Genomic DNA, 20,135 nt, shown 5'->3' with positions numbered 1-20,135 from the left:
TTTAAAATTATCACTGCCAAGGTGATGGATGTGCTTCATACATACTTTTTGTTTGCCTTCTTAGGACTTGAATAATGTGCCATTTTATTGTAATTTTCCCCATAGTCTACAACCTGCAAACTTATCAAAGCATGGTATGAAAAACTAAAATAATTTTGAGTTATGTATTAAATTTCTTTGCCACTGTATCTCAACCCGCCATATCTACAATCTGCAAACTTTCCAAGCATCCTACATGTAAAAGAAAAATACTACACTTTTGAATTATGTACTCATATTGCCTGTAGCTTATCTAGGATTTACACGCTACTCCTGCAATCAACTCCGCTTTCATTTATAGAGTTGGAGAGAAAGGTTTTGACATCGGGCAGGTGGCGACAAGCTAAATTGCCAATTTGAGGATCAGAGAGCGTCTGAGTTTGCGGAGAAGTGCCAAGTGGCAGGAAACCTCAATTAGACGCTGTCATATCTTCAGCTGAAGGCCCGAGAGTTTTCATTCAGAATTTCACATGCAGGCGTGCCTAGATCTGCACTGTATGATCTGGTATTGTTTTGTTAGATGTTGTCAAGATATATGAGAATGTATAGTGACCATCTAGAGGTAAAAATCTAATTTCTGTGAATGTTGATTCCATGTCTGCCTCGTAATAAAATATAACTTTCACATATCGTCTGTTTGTATAAAGCTGAAGGGTGTTTCGGGGTTGTTTTTTTAATTACCTTACAGATTGTAAACAGTTAACATATACAAATGGAATTTCATCACAACTAAAAGGAACTAACATTAATTTTATTAGTGTAATTTTGTCACATCTTAAAGATAAAAGTGTGTTCTACCACAATAGTCCATTCTTGGACCCCTTCTATTTTGAATTGGTATTAATGATTTACGAAATTCCACTAAACTCTGTATTAAAAAGTATATGAAATAATACCCTTCTGGCTCCAAACAGATTTTTCTTGCATCAGAAAATAAAGACAATCAAAGTTGAAAACAACTGGGCTAAATTTATTGTGTTCATGTCTTTATGTATGATTTGAAATTCTATGTCTTATATAAATTGCACACAAATGCGTCATTTTAGAACATAAGAGCATTTAATAATAATAATAATATATAATTTCTATATAGCGCTTAATACAAATGTCTCTAAGCGCTTTACAAATATACTATTACCTCGGTCCTTGGATTCAGTGCTTGCCCGCACACATTGATTTCTTTTCAGAGATGAAATCATTACAGTGATGTCCCTCCACTTTTTTCAACATAGATATATTTCATATTTACAATGATTTACAGTGTTAAGTCACAAACATTTCTTTTGTGAAGCACTCTTTTTATAAACCTACTATCTTTTACCTCATTTCTTAAACATCAAATAACCCTTTAGATCTTTTACATTCCAATCTATCAGTATGACTAAAAGGTCTTAATGGTAGTTCAAGTTCAGAGTTGCATATATGCGTTCAGGATGGGCCAATTATATAGTTCATCAAACCTAAACATTGCCAGAGTCCCTGGGGAACATGACACATTCGATAGCTGGGTTCACTTGATCAAGAGTCCTTAAATGATCTTGGAGTTAAGGACTGCGTGGGAACACTCCTGATTTTGTAAACTAAGATCCATATCCTACTAACTCAGTTAAACCTGAGCCTGGGTTTAAAATCACATTTCAAAAAGGAACATTTAAACCTCCTTTAACTTTTAGTTTAGCTCAGGGCTTCAATCCTCTAGGTTTTCTCATAGTTAAAGACTGTATGGGAACACTCCTGATTTTGTTAAGTAAGATCAGTTCCTACTAATTCAGTTCAAACCTGAGCCTTGGTCTAAAATCGCATTTCAAAAAGGAACAGTTAAACCTCCTTTATAATTAGCTTTTAGTGAAGCTCATGGCACCAAACCTCAAGGTTATCTTGGAGTTAAGGATCGCATCGGAACACTACTGGATTTCCTCCTAATTCATTTAAACTTGAGCCTGGGTCTAAAATCACATTTCAAAAAGGAAAAATTTAAACCTCAGACTAACTTCCTTTGTTAAACAAGATTTTGAGGGAAAAAAATGTTAGCCCAGCGTCAGATTAAAATTGTAGCAGAATATAGATGCGTAGTAGTGGGTTTTCATTAGGAAATTGACACCAGTCTGGTGTTTACCCAATAATAGGTGTTGTCAGTCACCAAGAGTGGACTTCACTTTTACAACAGACGGGTCTTTTGTAATGCATTATGCCCTAGCCTACCACCTTACATAATTTTCATCATATATCAAATTTCCCTCGATCTTAAGATATATAGGCAAGTGGGAGCATTTTCTGGTAGGACTACAGGGTTTGCTGATTCAGGGACCCCTTTGCATACACAAACACACTAATTGGTAATTAAAATAAAATAAGTGTCTGTCAGCAAATTATGATGCAATACACATGACACTGACTATTATTTGACTTTAAAGTTATGGAAGATTTAAAAAACCACAAGCCTTTTCTTTCACAATATAATCGCATGACCAGTACTCAACTTTGTTTTTAATTGCTAAATAGTACCTTTAAGATCATGAGTTGAGAAGCAATAAAAGTGAGAGAAAGAATTAAAGGAAATGGCCATCTTCCTTTCATAGGTCAAGCGCTCTTGTTATGTCATAAAACTACAGATAAGAGATATTTCAAAGACACCATCCCTTCCATTTTTGTAATTCTTGTCTCTCATTAGTCTATCAAATAGAGGAAATTGTTCGTTTTTAGCCAGATTAGCATTAACTATCCAAACTCACTATTGCACATCTGTTTGTCTCCTGACAGAGTGAGTACAGCTGCTTCCATATTGACAGCTGTATCCCCCTTCAAAACCCCTACCATCACCATTCCCTACCATCACCATCATCATCATCATCATCATCATCATCACCACCACCACCACCACCACCACCACCACCACCACCACCACCACCACCACCACCACCACCACCACCACCCCACCACCACCACAGCTCCCTACCAGCACCACCACCACCAACATTACCACCCCTCCTTCCTGCCCCTCTACAATGATTAAACTCACCTACTAGCAGGACCCGTGGAAAATCCACGGGATTCTAGGGGAGGGGGCCAAATAGATAGATAGATAGCGGCCTATGTGCTATCCAAAAAAAAATTAGATTATCTTTATATAGAGAATTTTTATAATATAGACCTATGCTGTTAGACCATGAATGGCGCATCGTAAAACAAACTTTGTCAGATAGGATCTCGATAATTACGATTTATTTGCAGTATTATTGTTGTGATTTCAATGTAGTTTCATGAAAAGACTACATATGCAGAGGCTTGGATTATGATTATGCTGGCATTGTTCACAAAATGTGTATAATTATTTTCAAAGTAAAGATTTTACGCGAAAAATCGGACGGTTTGTGCACAAATTTACTCGACTGTGTGTGGGACTGTGAGCGTAGAATCCAGTGAAAGATTTTTTTTTTCGGGGACTTGATCTATATCAAATTTTGGGAATTTTTTTTTGGGCTACTTTTTTATCTTTCGGGGGCTCATTTTTCTTGGGCTAATTTTTTCATTAATTCATTTAAAGATGCAGTTTGTTTAGTTTAGTAGCGTAGTTACGTAAAAAAGGCGTACTTTCTGCGTCAAGTTTCTACGCCGAAAGTACGCGAATTTTGTTAAACATATTAAATTGTTTGCGTCCATCTTGCGTACTTTTTTGTGTCCCTCAGGGTATAGTAACGTAGGCCAGCGTACTCTCAGCTCAGCGTAGTTGGTACGCAACTCTACTATGGACCCCACGCCAATTAGTGATCGACCTGCCAGTGTCACAAATAAGGCATTAAAAATATGCTCATCTGACCGTAATTAAATGCCTAAAACCCCTGAGCTTTCGGGGGTTCAGCCCTTTGTACCCGTGGACACCACGCCTGCACTCAAATCGCTTTGAGTTACCTGACCCCCCCCCCCAAACTTTAAAAATTGATTTGATGCAAGAACTGTATCATACTAAAAGTATTGTCATGTTTTTAAACGACCATGACGACCGTCTGATTTTCTTGTGAAAACTTTACTTTGCTTGTGAAAACTTGACTTTGAAAAATAATTATCGTAATTCAGTATACAACTATACATGGCCAGAATAATCACAATCTAAGCCCAGGTTTCATACATCTATTCACGAAACTATATTGAAATCGGGGCAATAATAGCAATTTCAAAGTGTTGTTTAGACTCTCCTCACACCACGGACAGGCCTGGCTACTCCGGTCACCGCTACTCCATGCTCACACACTCAGCTCCGACAGCACCCCCGACAGCAGCGCTCAGCTGCCGTGGCAATACACTGTGGACTCAAGGCAGTTTGCAACTGAACTGTCACGTGAAGGCGTACTATCACAGATCTATTTGCGCTATTCTTGTTGTGATTTCGATGTAGTTTTCATGAAAAGACCAATAAAACAGAAGCTTGGACTATGATTATGTTGGCATAGATCACAGAATTTGTATAATTATTTTCAGAGTAAAGATTTTACGTGAAAATAGGTCCATGGTTTGCGCCAGTTGTCGCAATCGCCTCGACTCGAATCGACTGTGGTGTGTGCATGTGTGTGACCTGAGAGCGTGTAATACACGTACACTATGGGCGCCTGGCCTACAAAGCATATCCTATAGAAAGACGCATAACACGGGTACGCTCAACCCGTTGAGCGTACATATTGGCTACATCCCATCACCTGAGTGAGTCATCTGTTAATGTGTATTTCTCTTACATGCTACAAAGCATATCCTATAGCAGGAGGTCTAATTCGGGGTACGCCGCACACCCGTTACAATAGGATTTGCTACACCCGTTGATGCGAGTGGATTCTCGTCTATTGTGTGTTTCTTCGTCCCTCTTTGATAATTAGACAGAGGGCAGGTGCACGCCTTGCGGACTCGCTCTCGCGAGTTCGTCGCCTCCTGGCAATCCGCGACGCCCGCCGTGCTTTCGTCCACCCGTCCTCCCCGGAACCTCGAATACCACGTTTAACGGCATGGACGTCGATCGCAGGGTCGACGTGGCACGCGGGTTGCGGGAGACATGCCTCGTGTAATTGTGTCGCCGTTCCCGCGCCACGGCGGAGGCGGGCGCGGTCGGGGAAAGGCGTTTTTGAGGAACCGTTTTGGCCCGTGTTGGACCCCCCGCGGCGATTTTGCGTATTAATAATATAGATGCATCTTTGTTTGTCCGCCAATAAAGCAAATTCGCTTCCACATTCACAGCTGTATCCACCTTCTGTATGTTCAGACCCCTCCCCGCCCCCTCAACCTCAACCACCACCACCACCACCACCACCACCACCACCACCACCACCAACACCACCACCACCACCACCATCACCATCCCTCTTTCCTGTCTCACCCCAATGATTAAACTCACCTATGCATCTTTGTCTGCTGATAAAGTAAACCCGCTTCCACATTCACAGCTGTATCCACCTTCTGAATGTTCACCACCACTCCCTACCCCACCACTCCTACCACCCCCACCACCACCACCACAGCTCCCTACCAACACCACCACCAACATTACCACCCCTCCTTCCTGCCCCTCTACAATGATTAAACTCACCTATGCATCTTTGTTTGTCCGCCAATAAAGCAAATTCGCTTCCACATTCACAGCTGTATCCACCTTCTGTATGTTCAGACCCCTCCCCGCCCCCTCAACCTCAACCACCACCACCACCACCACCACCACCACCACCACCACCACCACCAACACCACCACCACCACCACCATCACCATCCCTCTTTCCTGTCTCACCCCAATGATTAAACTCACCTATGCATCTTTGTCTGCTGATAAAGTAAACCCGCTTCCACATTCACAGCTGTATCCACCTTCTGAATGTTCACCACCACTCCCTACCCCACCACTCCTACCACCCCCACCACCACCACCACAGCTCCCTACCAACACCACCACCAACATTACCACCCCTCCTTCCTGCCCCTTCCCAATGATGAAACTCACCTATGCATCTTTGTTTGTCCGCTGATAGAGTAAACCCGCTTCCACATTCACAGCTGTATCCACCTTCTGTATGTTCAGACCCCTCCCCGCCCCCTCAACCTCAACCACCACCACCACCACCACCACCACCACCACCACCACCACCACCAACACCACCACCACCACCACCATCACCATCCCTCTTTCCTGTCTCACCCCAATGATTAAACTCACCTATGCATCTTTGTCTGCTGATAAAGTAAACCCGCTTCCACATTCACAGCTGTATCCACCTTCTGAATGTTCACCACCACTCCCTACCCCACCACTCCTACCACCCCCACCACCACCACCACAGCTCCCTACCAACACCACCACCAACATTACCACCCCTCCTTCCTGCCCCTTCCCAATGATGAAACTCACCTATGCATCTTTGTTTGTCCGCTGATAGAGTAAACCCGCTTCCACATTCGCAGCTGTAACCCCCTTCTGTGTTCACACACTGCTGGTCACATTGAGAGTTCTGACATTCGTTCACATCTTTAAAAAAATAAGAGAAACATCACAATAAGCACTTTTCTAATTCAAAATTATTTTATAAGTTAGAAAGAATAACATTGTTTCAACTCTTTAAACCAGAAACATTCATAGAAGTGGTTGGAATTCATGAAGGTTTCATGTCACTGCATAATCTAATTGTATTCATCAGAAGTTCATGACACAAAACTTTTGCCATCTGTGGAAACTTTTTGCCACAACCATGGTTTTCATTAGTAATTTTCCAAAGGTTCATGTCACATAGGTGATTATAAAGATAGGATCTGGATCTGTATCAAAAGAAATATGGAGGGGAATATTAATGATAGCTTTTCCTTGTTTTAAACCAAAACTGTTCACAAGAAATATTTTATAAATAGTGTAACCACATGCCCCCCCTCCCCCCCCCCTCCCCCCCCCCCCCCCCCCCCAAAAAAAAAAAAAAAAAAAATCTGTAACACTCTGATATCCAACATATTTAAACAATACTTGGTGTATCCTTTAACAAAAAATAATTATTCTTGACTATGTGACTTTATTTGTGAGTCATTAACACACTACACTGTAGTCTGGAAAGCCCTTGTGATGATACCCAATACAAATAGATCCTTCGTACCAAACAGGGCTCTGAACTTCTGAACTTAAAACTCAGTGAAATAATCTCATCGCAATGCAACATAAACAAGAATATGTCTCTCTTCCCAGAGTTGTAATCTCCAAAACCAAGGTATTACACTCCCAGACCAAGCTTTCCTCCAAGTTCAAAGGCTTGACTTAAAGCTTAAGGCCCGGTCACACAGGGAGGACGCATGGGGAACGCACGGCCAGCGCATTGGAAATTTGCAATTTGGGCCAGTGCGTTGTCGTTCGCTAGGCGTGCGTCATCATTCGTTACTCGTTCGTCGAGCGCGCTGGACCAACGCTGGACCAGCGCTATGCATGCGTCGTCATTCGCTGTGTGCGTCGGGATTTTTTGAGCATGCTCAAAAACGTGCGCCGAGCTCGACGCATGAATATACACGCCAAAGGCACACCAGACATGCGCCGGAGCGCGCTAGACCAGCGCCAGACATGCGTGGAGCGCGCTAGACCAGCGCCAGACAAACGCGGAGCACACGCCCTGTATACGCACAGCGCGCTAGCTACACGCCGTGCATTTTGTGTCAGCTCGCTAGCTTTTCCAAAATTATGACAAAAGTTAGGCACACGTTCTTTTCCGATTTCCAATGCGCTGGCCGTGCGTCGTAGAACGCGGTGCATGCGTGGACCATTCGTCCAGCGCGCTAGCAACACGCTGTGCTATCGTGGAAGTTGTTTTCATGTGCGCTCTGTGTGCGCCCTGTGTGCGCCCTGTGTGCGCCCTGTGTGCGCCCTGTGTGCGCCCTGTATACGCCCTGTATGCGTCCAGCGCGCTATGCATTTGGTGTCAGCTAGCTGTATAGCTTCGACAAAAGTTGGGCGCACGACAACGCACTGGCCAAAATTGCAAATTTTCCATGCGCCGGCCGTGCGTCCCCCATGCGTCCCCTCTGTGTGACCGGGCCTTTAGACAACTTCAAGATCAAGATCTCAGACAGCAGGACCAAGATCTCAACCTCCTTGTCCAAGAATTACAGAATCAAATCTTGAGACATTGGCTCGTTTGTGTCACAATAAAAAGTCTCAAGGCTTTGCGTTAACTTCAAAGTGTGGATATCATTTCACCAGGGGAAATATATACATGTACGTGAAGAATGCATTTCATAATACATTGATTTATCTCATTATGATGTAAACTCACTTGCTTTCTCTCTCTCTCTCTCTCTCTCTCCCTCCCTCTCCCTCTCTCTCTCTCTCCCTCCCTCCCTCTCCCTCTCCCTCTCCCTCTCCCTCTCCCTCTCCCTCTCCCTCTCCCTCTCCCTCTCCCTCTCCCTCTCCCTCTCCCTCTCCCTCTCCCTCTCCCTCTCCCTCTCCCTCTCCCTCTCCCTCTCCTCTCTCTCCCCGCTCTCCTCTCTCTCTTTCACTCTCTCTCTCTCTCTCCCTCCTTACCTCTCAGTCTGTCTCTCTCTTATTTCACAAGCTGGGAAAATGAGCAGAATAAAATGTGATTGTAATAAATTCCATGGCAAACTGATCCTGACATAATAGGTTTAGACCTGTCAGAGATGATCATATGATCTGCCAGGACGAGACACGTTCGTTTCCAGATGTCTAGCCATGCAAAATCAAGCATCAAACAACTCTTTATCAAAACTGATTTACCACATGAGGTATATGTACACACCTAGAGTTCAATTGCAAAAGTGAGAAATCCAATTCCTAAATTCTAAACATCAGACAGTCACACAAAATGCTTCGTCAAAATGATATACCATATAGGATACTTACAATATGTTCACCTCTGAAATAATAATAATAATACTAACAGTAAGTTACATTTCTACAGAGCTTAATACAAATGTTTCTAAGCACTTTACATCAATTTGTCAAAACAATAAAAAGTACCTTACTTTAAAAAATCTACAATGTTTACAATATTTAATCTACATTTACAAAGGAATGTGTAAGCAATATCAGACACCAACAAGGGGAATGGATACCAGAATTTATAAAATACTACAAGTAATACATTCTTTAAACTACCATCTAAAAGCAAAACATAATGAAAGACAATAAAAGAGGCATAGAGAGATGAAAGTAGCTTTTCAGTTTTGAAACTTCAAATGTATATTTGTGAAAACATGTGTTTCTCTTACTTTTCCAACATCAATCAGACTATTCATATCAATTTTAATTCATTTTCTAAAATAAATTCATAAACTAGTTTTCTATTGTTTTGGGTATTCTTCATAGTGACCTGCTTATTTCCATTCCATAAAGTCTAGTAATCAACTATTTCTATTTATTTCTAGGAGTTTAAACAAGTAGGCCTATAGAATTTTTTTCTTCAAAAAGATACAAATGTTACAAAAACTTACATCATCCTAAATCGTTAGAGAATCCCTTTAATGAAATTACATAGTAAGCTTTATGTTAAGCAAACTATAAAGTGAGCACTTTTAGCTATAAAATAAAACAGAATATCACACAAACAGGCCTTCTATAAAGACATCAGTCGACAGCAATAAAAATCAAATAATTGGCAGATTATATCCTTCCCCTGTGTCTTGGTACCTTGCCAATGCAAACCTGTGCTATGCCAAGTCCATGGTCACAAAACTCACCAAAAATATCGGACACTTTGGAAGTTTGTTGAAAATTCATTTTGTATCTATATTACACGGTTCTACTTAGAGAGTTTTCAATGTGTTATTTGTCACTGGTCAAGACTTATTATTGATGGTTTGCTGACCTCACAAAAATATCTGTTTTTTATGATTTCCTATGACATGGAAATTATATTCAAATACAGGTATTTCCATCAAAACTGTAACAATTTACATCACTTTCAAATAAAACAGGTACAATATTGATTCGTTGTAAGCAAAATGGTTGCAGAAACTCTAAATCTTTTGGCTTCCTTTGTAATGCTTGTTAATTTCATATAAAGCCCTATGTATCACTTATTGAAGTGTGTCAATATTACAATGTACGACCGAATCTGAACATGATTTCTACGGGGGTGAATTATGCAATAGGGAACTAAAACAGCTCTTTGCAATAATTTTTCCTGTTTTTGGTCTTTTTCTAGGCCTGTTTTAATCAGACCGAAGTTGCAAAATAACCCAATATTTTCAGACTCAGGATATTTTCCCGAAGCTCAAATTTCGTCTTCACCAGACCGATGTGCTCATCACAAACTAGCTCAGACGGGCGCAAATTAGCCCGCTTTTTATAAATAGCAAGCTATTTTGGAAACAAGACCAAGATTTCAACTGCGGTCTGATGAAAACAGGCCTCCTGTGTAATTTAGGGAGAACTCATAAAAAATTCCATAATCCTTGATGATCCAAACACCCCTAACTTCAGTTTATAATAACACCCAGAAGTTCAACCCTACATTTCAATGTCAACAGCCTTGGAAATAATAACCAATTGTCTAGACCACTTCAGGAGCAATGAATCTCCTTACAGATTGGATTATTTTTCGGTGGTTGATACGTGATACAATTAAACAGCATTTCCCCTGGTTTTATTTTGGCTGTTGAAGGGAAGCCGGCGGAAGCTAGACACATGTGGAAGGAAGCAAGTCGGGGGAGGAACGTCAGAAGCGAGGTAAGAATATCTCATGTGTACGCTTAACAATTTAAAGGGGCATTGACAAAATTTGGTGTTATCATGAAATACATTAAAGGGAGTGTAGCTTGGCAAATACTGATTAATGCCATCTACTTCTTCTATTGGACAGCTGCACGTAAATGAATGGACTTGATTAACGGTAGTCAGCGACTTAATCTTTACATGGTCAGCGTGCGCTAGCGTTCGCGAAACAGTCAAGGCAGCCCCCAAGAAAGCGAAGAAGCCAGTAAAGAAAACGACTGAGAAGAAAGAGAAACTGCCAGAAAGAGTGCCCCCGCCACTGGAGGAGTCAAGAAGCCTCATCGATACAGGCCTGGCACAGTCGCCCTGAGAGAGATTCGCCGCTACCAGAAGAGCACTGAGCTTCTCATCCGAAAACTGCCACTTTTTCTCACGCTTCGGTTTTGTGTATGTTGCAGGCACGTGATTGCTGCGGTCGTGTTGTCTGTAGTCGTATTATACCCGATTGGCCCCGAGTCTGGCCACGGGAAAGACACATAGTCTCATCATGCTACACTCCCTTTAACTCTGGGACAGGCCCCCTCCTCAATTGAAATCATCACCAACAGTAAAACAATTCAATCAGAGTCATTTTTTCTACATTTTTTTCTTCTAAACAAAGGGGTTCACAAGACAAGAATGAGAAAAATATCAAAGCAATCAGATTACAGTATAACAGGTACAAGGAAATGCCATCTCATATATGTGCTAAGTATTGCAAAATTATGAACAATGCCACAATAAGTGAATTCCAAATTCTCTCAAGTATGACGAATTAAATATTATTGCTTTAATCTGCAAACTTCTGCAAGGTCTATTGTTAGAAATTGAAATCTATTTTGACAGCACAGAAGGAAATGTTCCAGCATGAAAATAACATTGTGACAATGAACCTGGTTATGACTTTGTCTGGATTAAGAAGTTGATTCACCTAATAGAAAACCACAACCATTCTTTTGAGTTGAATTCCTGTCAAGTCACAGTTTTTAACCCTGAAAGTAAATCACAATTACTCATTGTATAAACTTCTAAAGGCATATCTAATGATTATTAAAGTTATAAAGGGAATCAAACATCTGAATTGCTTATATAAGAACCTTGAGTGTTTCCACATTTGTTAGTTGTTTGTTTTACCAGACTGCTAATAAAGCAGGAATTAATTCCTTTAAATGCTAGAGCGCCGTAATGGCAGCCATGCTAAAACCAAGGTAATAATCGGGAGCGCCAGGAGTGTCAAATCTGACAGATATGAGCGCTATACAAGAACCCAATATCATTATGTGTATGCTTGTAAGTAAGCAACCACATAACAAACAGCTGTCAGTCCTCTCCAAGGGACTTGGTAATGAGGATTAATGCCCTACCAAAGGGCACATGAGCATCGACTTGGTTTAGAACCCAGGACCTCCTGATTATGAGACCACTGCTCTACCACTGAGCCACCGCGCCTCCTGTGAATAATTTGTAATAATACTATGGCCAACACTTCGCATGATGAAATATCATTGCTCAATTTTCAGCCTTCCGAAGGTCTATTGTTGGAAGTTGCATCTATTTTGAGTCTGGACAGAAGGAAATGTTTCATGGAAACCACATGATTGAGGCATTCTAAACATTGAACTTAGTTATCACTTTGTCTGCATTAAGAAGTTGATTCACCTACTACTAAACCCCAATTATCCCTTAGGGCTTGGTTCCTGGCTGATATCCCTAATGTATATGTACGATTGTACGTCATGTGACGAAAAGTAGAATAACATTCTTGATTAACCACTGCCAAGCCTATGAATGAAGTGGTGTTTGACAGGATATTTCATTGGAGGAATAAGAACTATGGCGATGGAAAAAGGCCAGTAAAGAATAAATGAGAGTATTTACATTAAAGGTAATACAAAGTTTGGGTATGGGGTCATGAATTGGTTCATATGAACATATTGGAACCATATGCGATCCTGCAATATTCAGTGATCGTTGTCGCGGTTGAAATCGAGTCTAAAGTTATGAAATTGTAAATAATAAACTCTCTATGCTGTATGGCTTCCTTTCAAGGTCAAGATAGTAATTAAGCTATATAACAATGTTTCTTGCCTAAAATCAACTAATTAACTATCGCAACTACATATTCCGAGATTTCGATAGTACGACCGTAGGACTATTTGAAATTTATCAACATTTACCAGGAGCACCGGTAAATTTGTATATTCACTTTTTATAGGAAAAAATTGTAAAAAATCACTATCCACACAATTTTCAAAATTTCCCAAAACTTTGTATTACCTTTAATATGACATAATGCAGCTACTGACATCTCAGATCATTGATGTTGTAATTGATCTCATGGTTATCTTACTTATTCTATTCTTACAATCTATGACAGCACCTGAAACGGAGTTATAACACAGATGTAGGGGCATCTAACAGTGTATCAAGGTCATAGGCTTAAAACTTTTAAAAGGTAGAGAAAACCCACAGAAAGTGGTCATAATTGGAGCAAAACGAATCCTAACTTTGGGCATGAGACAACCCTTTGTGCTCTCCAGGTGATCGCTTCTCCATCGCCATGGAAACCCAATTAAACGATGTCAGGAGCAGGTGGTGATGGGCTGCTGGAGGATCCAGCTTGCCCAGGTTTATATGAGGAGGGATTGGGCACATTTGACCTTGAGATTGACCTTTGGTTTGACCTTGATGTGACCTTGGCTTGACCTTGAACAGTTGTGGAGGTGAATGGGTTTGTTTTGTTATGTCATCATCAATCCCCACTCCCACATCGCATATAAAAACTTCATAAAATGAACAGAAAGAGAGAAAAAAAGCTGCATGAATGTTTTTACAAGAGTGGTGAGAAATAAAAATATTCATTTTATATGACAGACACTAGGAATAGATACAGGATTTTTTTTCTCCATTTCTTTGTCCCAATCAATTTCTATAAGCCTATATTTTTATAAACAAGACATTGCCGTAAAGAAATTTTCACAAATGGTGTCGTATAACATATAAACAGAAGTTTTTCGCGATTTCAAACCTTCCTCAATTTATAGTGATTGACGTTTTTTGGGACATGATACTCTTGCGAAGGTGAATTATTTGTAACATTCAAGGAAATTCCCTTGAATATGAGGAGCTTCTGGTTCGACATTATAGAACCATTGAACATATATTTGCAGATGACTAAAAAACAATTCACAGAAGCTAAATGCAAATAAAGATGTGCCTGTTGGATCATTTTTTTACTGTATCTTGACTGAAAAATATCCAATTGAAGGTAAAGAAATCAGTTTACCGGTAATGGAAAGTTATTCAACAATATCCTACTTCTGATTAATTCATTCCATTCATTTATTTTTCTAGTCATGGAACATATAAAATATATAGACACATAAGAAATTATATTTTACAATAAATATGGTGTTTGGTTTTAATGTTCCATAAATGTTGAAGATCCACACTTTATGAAGAAAAAATGAATTTTATTAAGGTAAACTTGATTTTTTTTTCCCTGAATAATGTGGGAATCATTTTAAAGAGATTTTCTGAGAACACACTGGTCCCAGATTCTGGGATGTTAGGCCAGGGCAGTGTTTCATAAAGCTGTCATAAGTGCAAGTTCTCGACAACCCATTGAAACATATGTATTACATGTGTTTCAACAGTGATCTTGTACTTCTGACAGTTTCGTGAAACGCTGCCTCGGTTGATAGGGATGGGGTAAGAGGCTGTCATGGGTAATATGACAGAGTAACTTCACGATCAGGTCAATGTCATTAGTTAGGGCACCAAAGCGACACATCTGGGACACATAAGAAGCTTATCACCTGTTCCGACTAGAGAAAACTTAGGTGAAGACCGTTTTAATAAAGAAACTTTCCAGGAATCATCGTGTAGCAAAAGAGGCTTACGGTCTGAAGAAAGCAACATCGTATAAATAAATGATGTACAGTGAAACCTGTCTATAAAGATCACCCAAGGTAGACAAGAAAATTGGTCTGTACAGGCAGGTGGTCTTTTTGAACAGGTTCCTCTAGTACACGTTTCAATGAGAAACCAAACAAAACTGTGGTCTTTGTAGACAGGTGGTCTTTGTATACAGGTGGTCACTAAAGCAGGTTTGACTGTATTTTGAAGAAATCAGTTGACATGACAGCTGACCACTTGTACAGTACGGACAAAAACAGGATTCTAATTCTTTCTCAATTTTGTGTTCAACATGATGTTCAAACATGCGTTTCGCTATTATGTATCATTACAAGACATTTTATTATATGACATTCGGACTAGACAAAATTAAGTACTGTCTTATAGCTACATGTACATGATTTTCGTATAACGATACAATGAATTCTGGTACTGTGAATATTGATACGTTGAATTCTGGAAGTGTGAACAGGGGGATGGAGGCTTAGATGAAAGTGCACGCAGGAATTCACACAACTCTGTGTGACCCTGTGCATGCATGTCTATCTGTTTCTCTCATCTGGGAACCCATGGCTCCCAGATTGACCCTAACAGGTTGCTAACAGGTCGCTACATCTACCATGGGAAGATAGAACACATCCAGATACAAGGTGGTGAAGAGGAGGGGAAAAAACCTTGCCTTCAAAGCCCCACTGTCCTACTTGTAGCTACATGCTCCCTCTATATAGAAAACTTCCCCAATCGGTGCCTGTTGGTCCCCCATGATCCTCTTTTTCTTATGTTAGTTGAAAGCTGAGTTGATAAAATAGCCACCTGTCAGTGACCTGGCTGGGTGGTCTAATCCCTTCTGGCCCAGTAGTATTGACGGTCTTTAAAAGTTTATAAATGTGTGTATATTTGGGATATAAAGCAGAGCTGCCAACATTTCTCAACAAAAGAAAAAAATTGACTCCTGATGTTCAAAAGGGATGCAGATAAAATGTACATATCCTAAGATTGACCCTAACAGGTCGCTACATCCCTCCCATCTCCCTGATCTACCATGATCTACTATATTTGTAAAGCGCTTAGAGACATTTGTATTTAGCGCTATATAAATTAAATTTATTATTATTATTATGGGAAGATGGAACACATCCCGTTACCAGGTGTAGAGCAGGAGAAGAACAAAAGTTGACTTCAAAAGTTTGTACATGTGTGTTTGTTTAGAATAAGCAGAGCTGCCAACATTTCTCAGCAAAAGAAAAATGTACATATCATCTAAACGTCTCAATCTTGTATTGTATCTAGGTTAACCATAGACCCTAATAAGGCCTGGTTATTTTAGTGCTTTATTATCTTGATCATCTTTATCTTTATCCAAAAAAATTGCCTTTAAAAGTTTGTACATGTGTGTATGTTTGGAATATAAAGCAGAGCTGCCAACATTTCTCAAAAAGAGAAAAATCTACCTCTGATATTCACAAAAGGGATGCAGATAAAATATACATATCATCTTAACGTCTCAACTTAGTATTGTGTAGGTTAACCATAGACCCTAATAAGGCCTGTTTATTTTAGTGCTTTATCAACTTTATCACAGCCCTACCCGCCCCTGCCGGCCATTAAGGGAAGAAAGATTCTGAACTGCCATACATAGATAGGGCATCAGCTGATAAATAAGCACATGAAGTAATACATATCTATATCTCGAACGGTTTTGTAGAATTATCATCAATCATCTATTTACATGTTCAAGTATCAATGATCCCCTGCACTGTGAATGAATACGTATGGAGAAATGTCCATTTTGATCTGTGCATGATACCTGTTGGTCAAAATTATATAAGTTTGGTATCAAAAGATGCATATGAATCTATGCCATAGAGTAGTACCGGTAGGTGTGGAGATATCTTCCAATTTCCAACTTTATTTGAAGAGACTTATCTAAGAGGCTGGGTACCCCAAGGCATCAAGTTCTTGTCAAGTTCCATTACAATCACTGACCTATCGTTGAGGTAGGAGAACATCGAGTGGCGGAACAGTGTCTATGCAGGATGCATCTAGCCACACACACAAGGTGATTTATACAGAATGGGCATCTAGCACAATTGCAAAGGCTTTCAAAATATTAAAATTAATGGCACTTTCAATCGCCTAACTTTTGAACAGACTTTCGATTTAAAGTCCACTTTAAACTTGATTTGTAGAGACTTATCTGAGAGCCTGTGTGCCATTATTTAGTTCTTGTCAAGTTACAATCATTGATCTTTAGGTAGAATATTCATTGGTGCAATTTCAAGAGCCAATAGTGATCCCTCTAGAAATCATGATGGGGAAATGTATGTATGATGTCTTGGGACGAAGCTTAGGATCATTCTTGTGTTCACTAGATTTCAGGGAGCCTGTTTTAATTAATAAAACAATTTGTCAAAAAACAGTCTTTTTCCATGTTTTAAATCAGTAAATCTTCAACATATTTAAACTGATGAACAACACCTAAAAGACCATGTTAACATCTCTAAAAACCATCATTCTTAGCTGAGCCACAGAAGAACGATTTCCTGGTCTTGTAACACAGGTAATCACCTTTTCCATGAAATGTGTCCCTTACAAAATATGACTGTTATCCATTTATATCACCCCGAAACGAAAATGTATGAATATGACCATGAATAGTGGTAGTATTTAGTAGTAATACCCAACAGACACATGGTAATATCACACAATTTTGATTGTTGAATGAAACAAATTGCTAAAAGTCATCTTTTTTGGGACAATTGCATGGAATCGCCTTTTTCTGATCTCCGGTGACAGATATGTAAGTCATATCCCAATATTTCCTTTCCAGCAAAAGAAGAAATCTTCCCTTGCTGAGTTGACTGAAAAATAGGTCAGGGGTCAAATTTGCGAGCCTCCCACCTGCTGCTGACAGAGTTTAAGACCAGACTGTTTGACAGTAATCATATTTATCTTCATGATAATAACCCCAGAGGTATCATCATTGCCTCTATTTGATGAAAAGATATCTTGGTGTACAGTAGTCTATGATTCCCAGACCTTGATATTTGACTTTAGTACAGGGATGAGGATAGATTTTGGCACACTCATGATGACTGCTCTAGCTGGGCCATGTTTCATAATATTTGTTATCAATAACAAATCCCATATTTCTGTGAAAAATCTGCTCTCAGTGAATCAAATGCCACAATTTCAGTAATTTATGACAATTATTGTAACTTCTTATAGATAACAACCTTTATGGAACAGAGCGCAGGTCATTCTTCAAATGTGAAAATTTGATAAATGTATATTTTGGCTTTTTTTCTCTATATTTTATGGTATTTCCTAGAAAACTAGACTATTTTTTATGTGGTCTACAGTCTGGTGGCTTATCTAATAGACCACTACACCTTTACATATACTGCACTTAAAGCATTCTTATTTCTGTATCTCATATGAAGACCAAAACTTTAATTTTCAATCTTGAATATCAAAATAACAAGGTAGATTCAAGTGACAATGCAAAATACAAAAGTGAACAATATTGTTTTCTTGGTCTGAACAGATCAGACTAGCTTCTAAAGTTAACATAACATCTTTCTGACTTGAACAATCACCATACTTCTGCATATTGTCACGCAGTGCTCATCTCAATCTTGAATATCAAAATAATATAGCAGATTCATGTGACAATGCAAAATATACAAAAGTGACCAATAATTTTGTCTTTGTCTGACAGATCAGACTAGCTACGTTAACACAACTTCTCTCCGACTCTAACAATCGCCATACTTCTGCATATTGTCACGCAGTGCTCATCAGAGTATTATGGTACCTTAATGCCTCTATTTTTCTTCATAATAAAGCTGGGGTCAAGTGAATTCCCTGGGATTTATGAGAGTAACTAGAAACAGTTACGCGGGAACAATCACGTTTTGAGTAATTTACTGAAGAGTAGGATCTATAAAGGGAAAGTAGTCATAGGCCATATGAAGATAGTATAAAAATTGTCAAAGGAACTACGCAACTCTCACTTCATCTCGTACATGGAGTTCAAATGGCATTGGGTATTAATGAATTTCAACAACAAAGAAATCGAGACATTAAATATCAGGGATATTCCAGCGGTAGGTGGCTGATAAAAGAAGCAACTTATGATTGACTAATATTTTCACACTTTGAAGACATTCCTTTTTAAAACCTTGAGGCTTGATACTGCAGGAGTATCATAAAGGATAAAAATTAAATTAATGATAATAATAATAATAATAATAATAATGGTGATGATGATGATGACAAGGATGATGATAATGGCGCTGATGATGATGATGGGGCTGATAATGATGATGATGATGTTGATGACGATGATGATGATGATTATAATAATAATAACAATAATAACATAACAACATGTCTGGTTTACCCAGGATAGTCTCATCAGCAATAATAATGTTCTCCCTGATGGCTCTTCAATCATATAACATAAAGGCGCTCAAGCATGCAAGGAATTTCTTCCTACAAAATTAAAGATATAGCATGATCAGATGTTTCCAAACCAAACAATTTTAGATGGTCCAATCACCACCAAATACTACAAGAATTTCGAATCAACTATTCATTACATAATTTTCCTCACAGCGGGTTCATAAATGAAGAATATGAATCATTATTTGCAAACAATGAAACAATCACAGGTGAAATTGTTACGAATCATAAAATAACTTGTAGGTCAATTTCATTCGGACCACCTGGGAGTGTCTTTGCCAGAAGTTACTGACCTAGTGGTCATTTTAGGGCAAAATACTGAGGTCGTATGACTGTGACCAGGTCAGACAGTCTGCTAGCCAAATTCATATTACTTAATATACTACCACTACTGCTGCTGCTGCTGCAACTATTATTACTTAAAATAATAATAATGATGATAATGATAATAAAAATAACATTAATAATAATAATAATAATAATGATAATTAAAATGATTATAAATGTAATAATGAAAATAATGATAATGAACATAATAACAATAACAACAATGATATTATTTTTAACAATAATATACACAAAACCAACTTTGTTGAAAAATGGTACAGCTTCAGTTGTCTTTGGAATGTGAACTGATTTACTATTAATCAAATTGAGTAATCAAATCGTATATTGGTCTATATGCCAGGAACACTCACATGCTTTTGGGAGCTTGTTTCTGTGGTGGAAAGGTTGATTTGGAAAATTTAAAAGTTCAGTACTGAGAAGTCCCATCATAAACATGGCTCAAGTGTATACAACCTTAAAGGTAATAACAAAGTTTTGGTATGGGGTCATAAATTTGGTTCAAATGAACATATTGGAAGCATATACGATCCTACAATATTCAGGGATCGTTGTCGCAGTCGAAATCGACTCTAAAGTTATGAGATTGTAAATAATAAACACTTTCCGTTAAATAGCTCCCTCTCAAGGTCAAGATATTAATTAAGCTATAAAA

The 20,135-nt window shown here is 39.0% G+C and overlaps 1 protein-coding gene across 1 annotated transcript in view; it reads right to left on the bottom strand.

Annotated features, from left to right (window-relative positions):
- LOC583085 overlaps positions 1-20,135 on the bottom strand; it is a 300,967-nt gene that overhangs the window by 221,747 nt on the left and 59,085 nt on the right. Inside the window, exon 7 of the mRNA XM_030978601.1 lies at positions 6,419-6,535. Within this exon, the coding sequence (XP_030834461.1) occupies positions 6,419-6,535 (117 nt within the window). The remainder of the gene's footprint in view (positions 1-6,418; positions 6,536-20,135) is intronic.

This window comes from Strongylocentrotus purpuratus, unplaced genomic scaffold (genome assembly GCF_000002235.5).
Source record: "Strongylocentrotus purpuratus isolate Spur 01 unplaced genomic scaffold, Spur_5.0 spur5_scaffold_1, whole genome shotgun sequence".
In the NCBI taxonomy this organism is placed as follows: Eukaryota; Metazoa; Echinodermata; class Echinoidea; order Camarodonta; family Strongylocentrotidae; genus Strongylocentrotus; species Strongylocentrotus purpuratus.
This window is presented reverse-complemented; position numbering and strand designations above follow the sequence as displayed.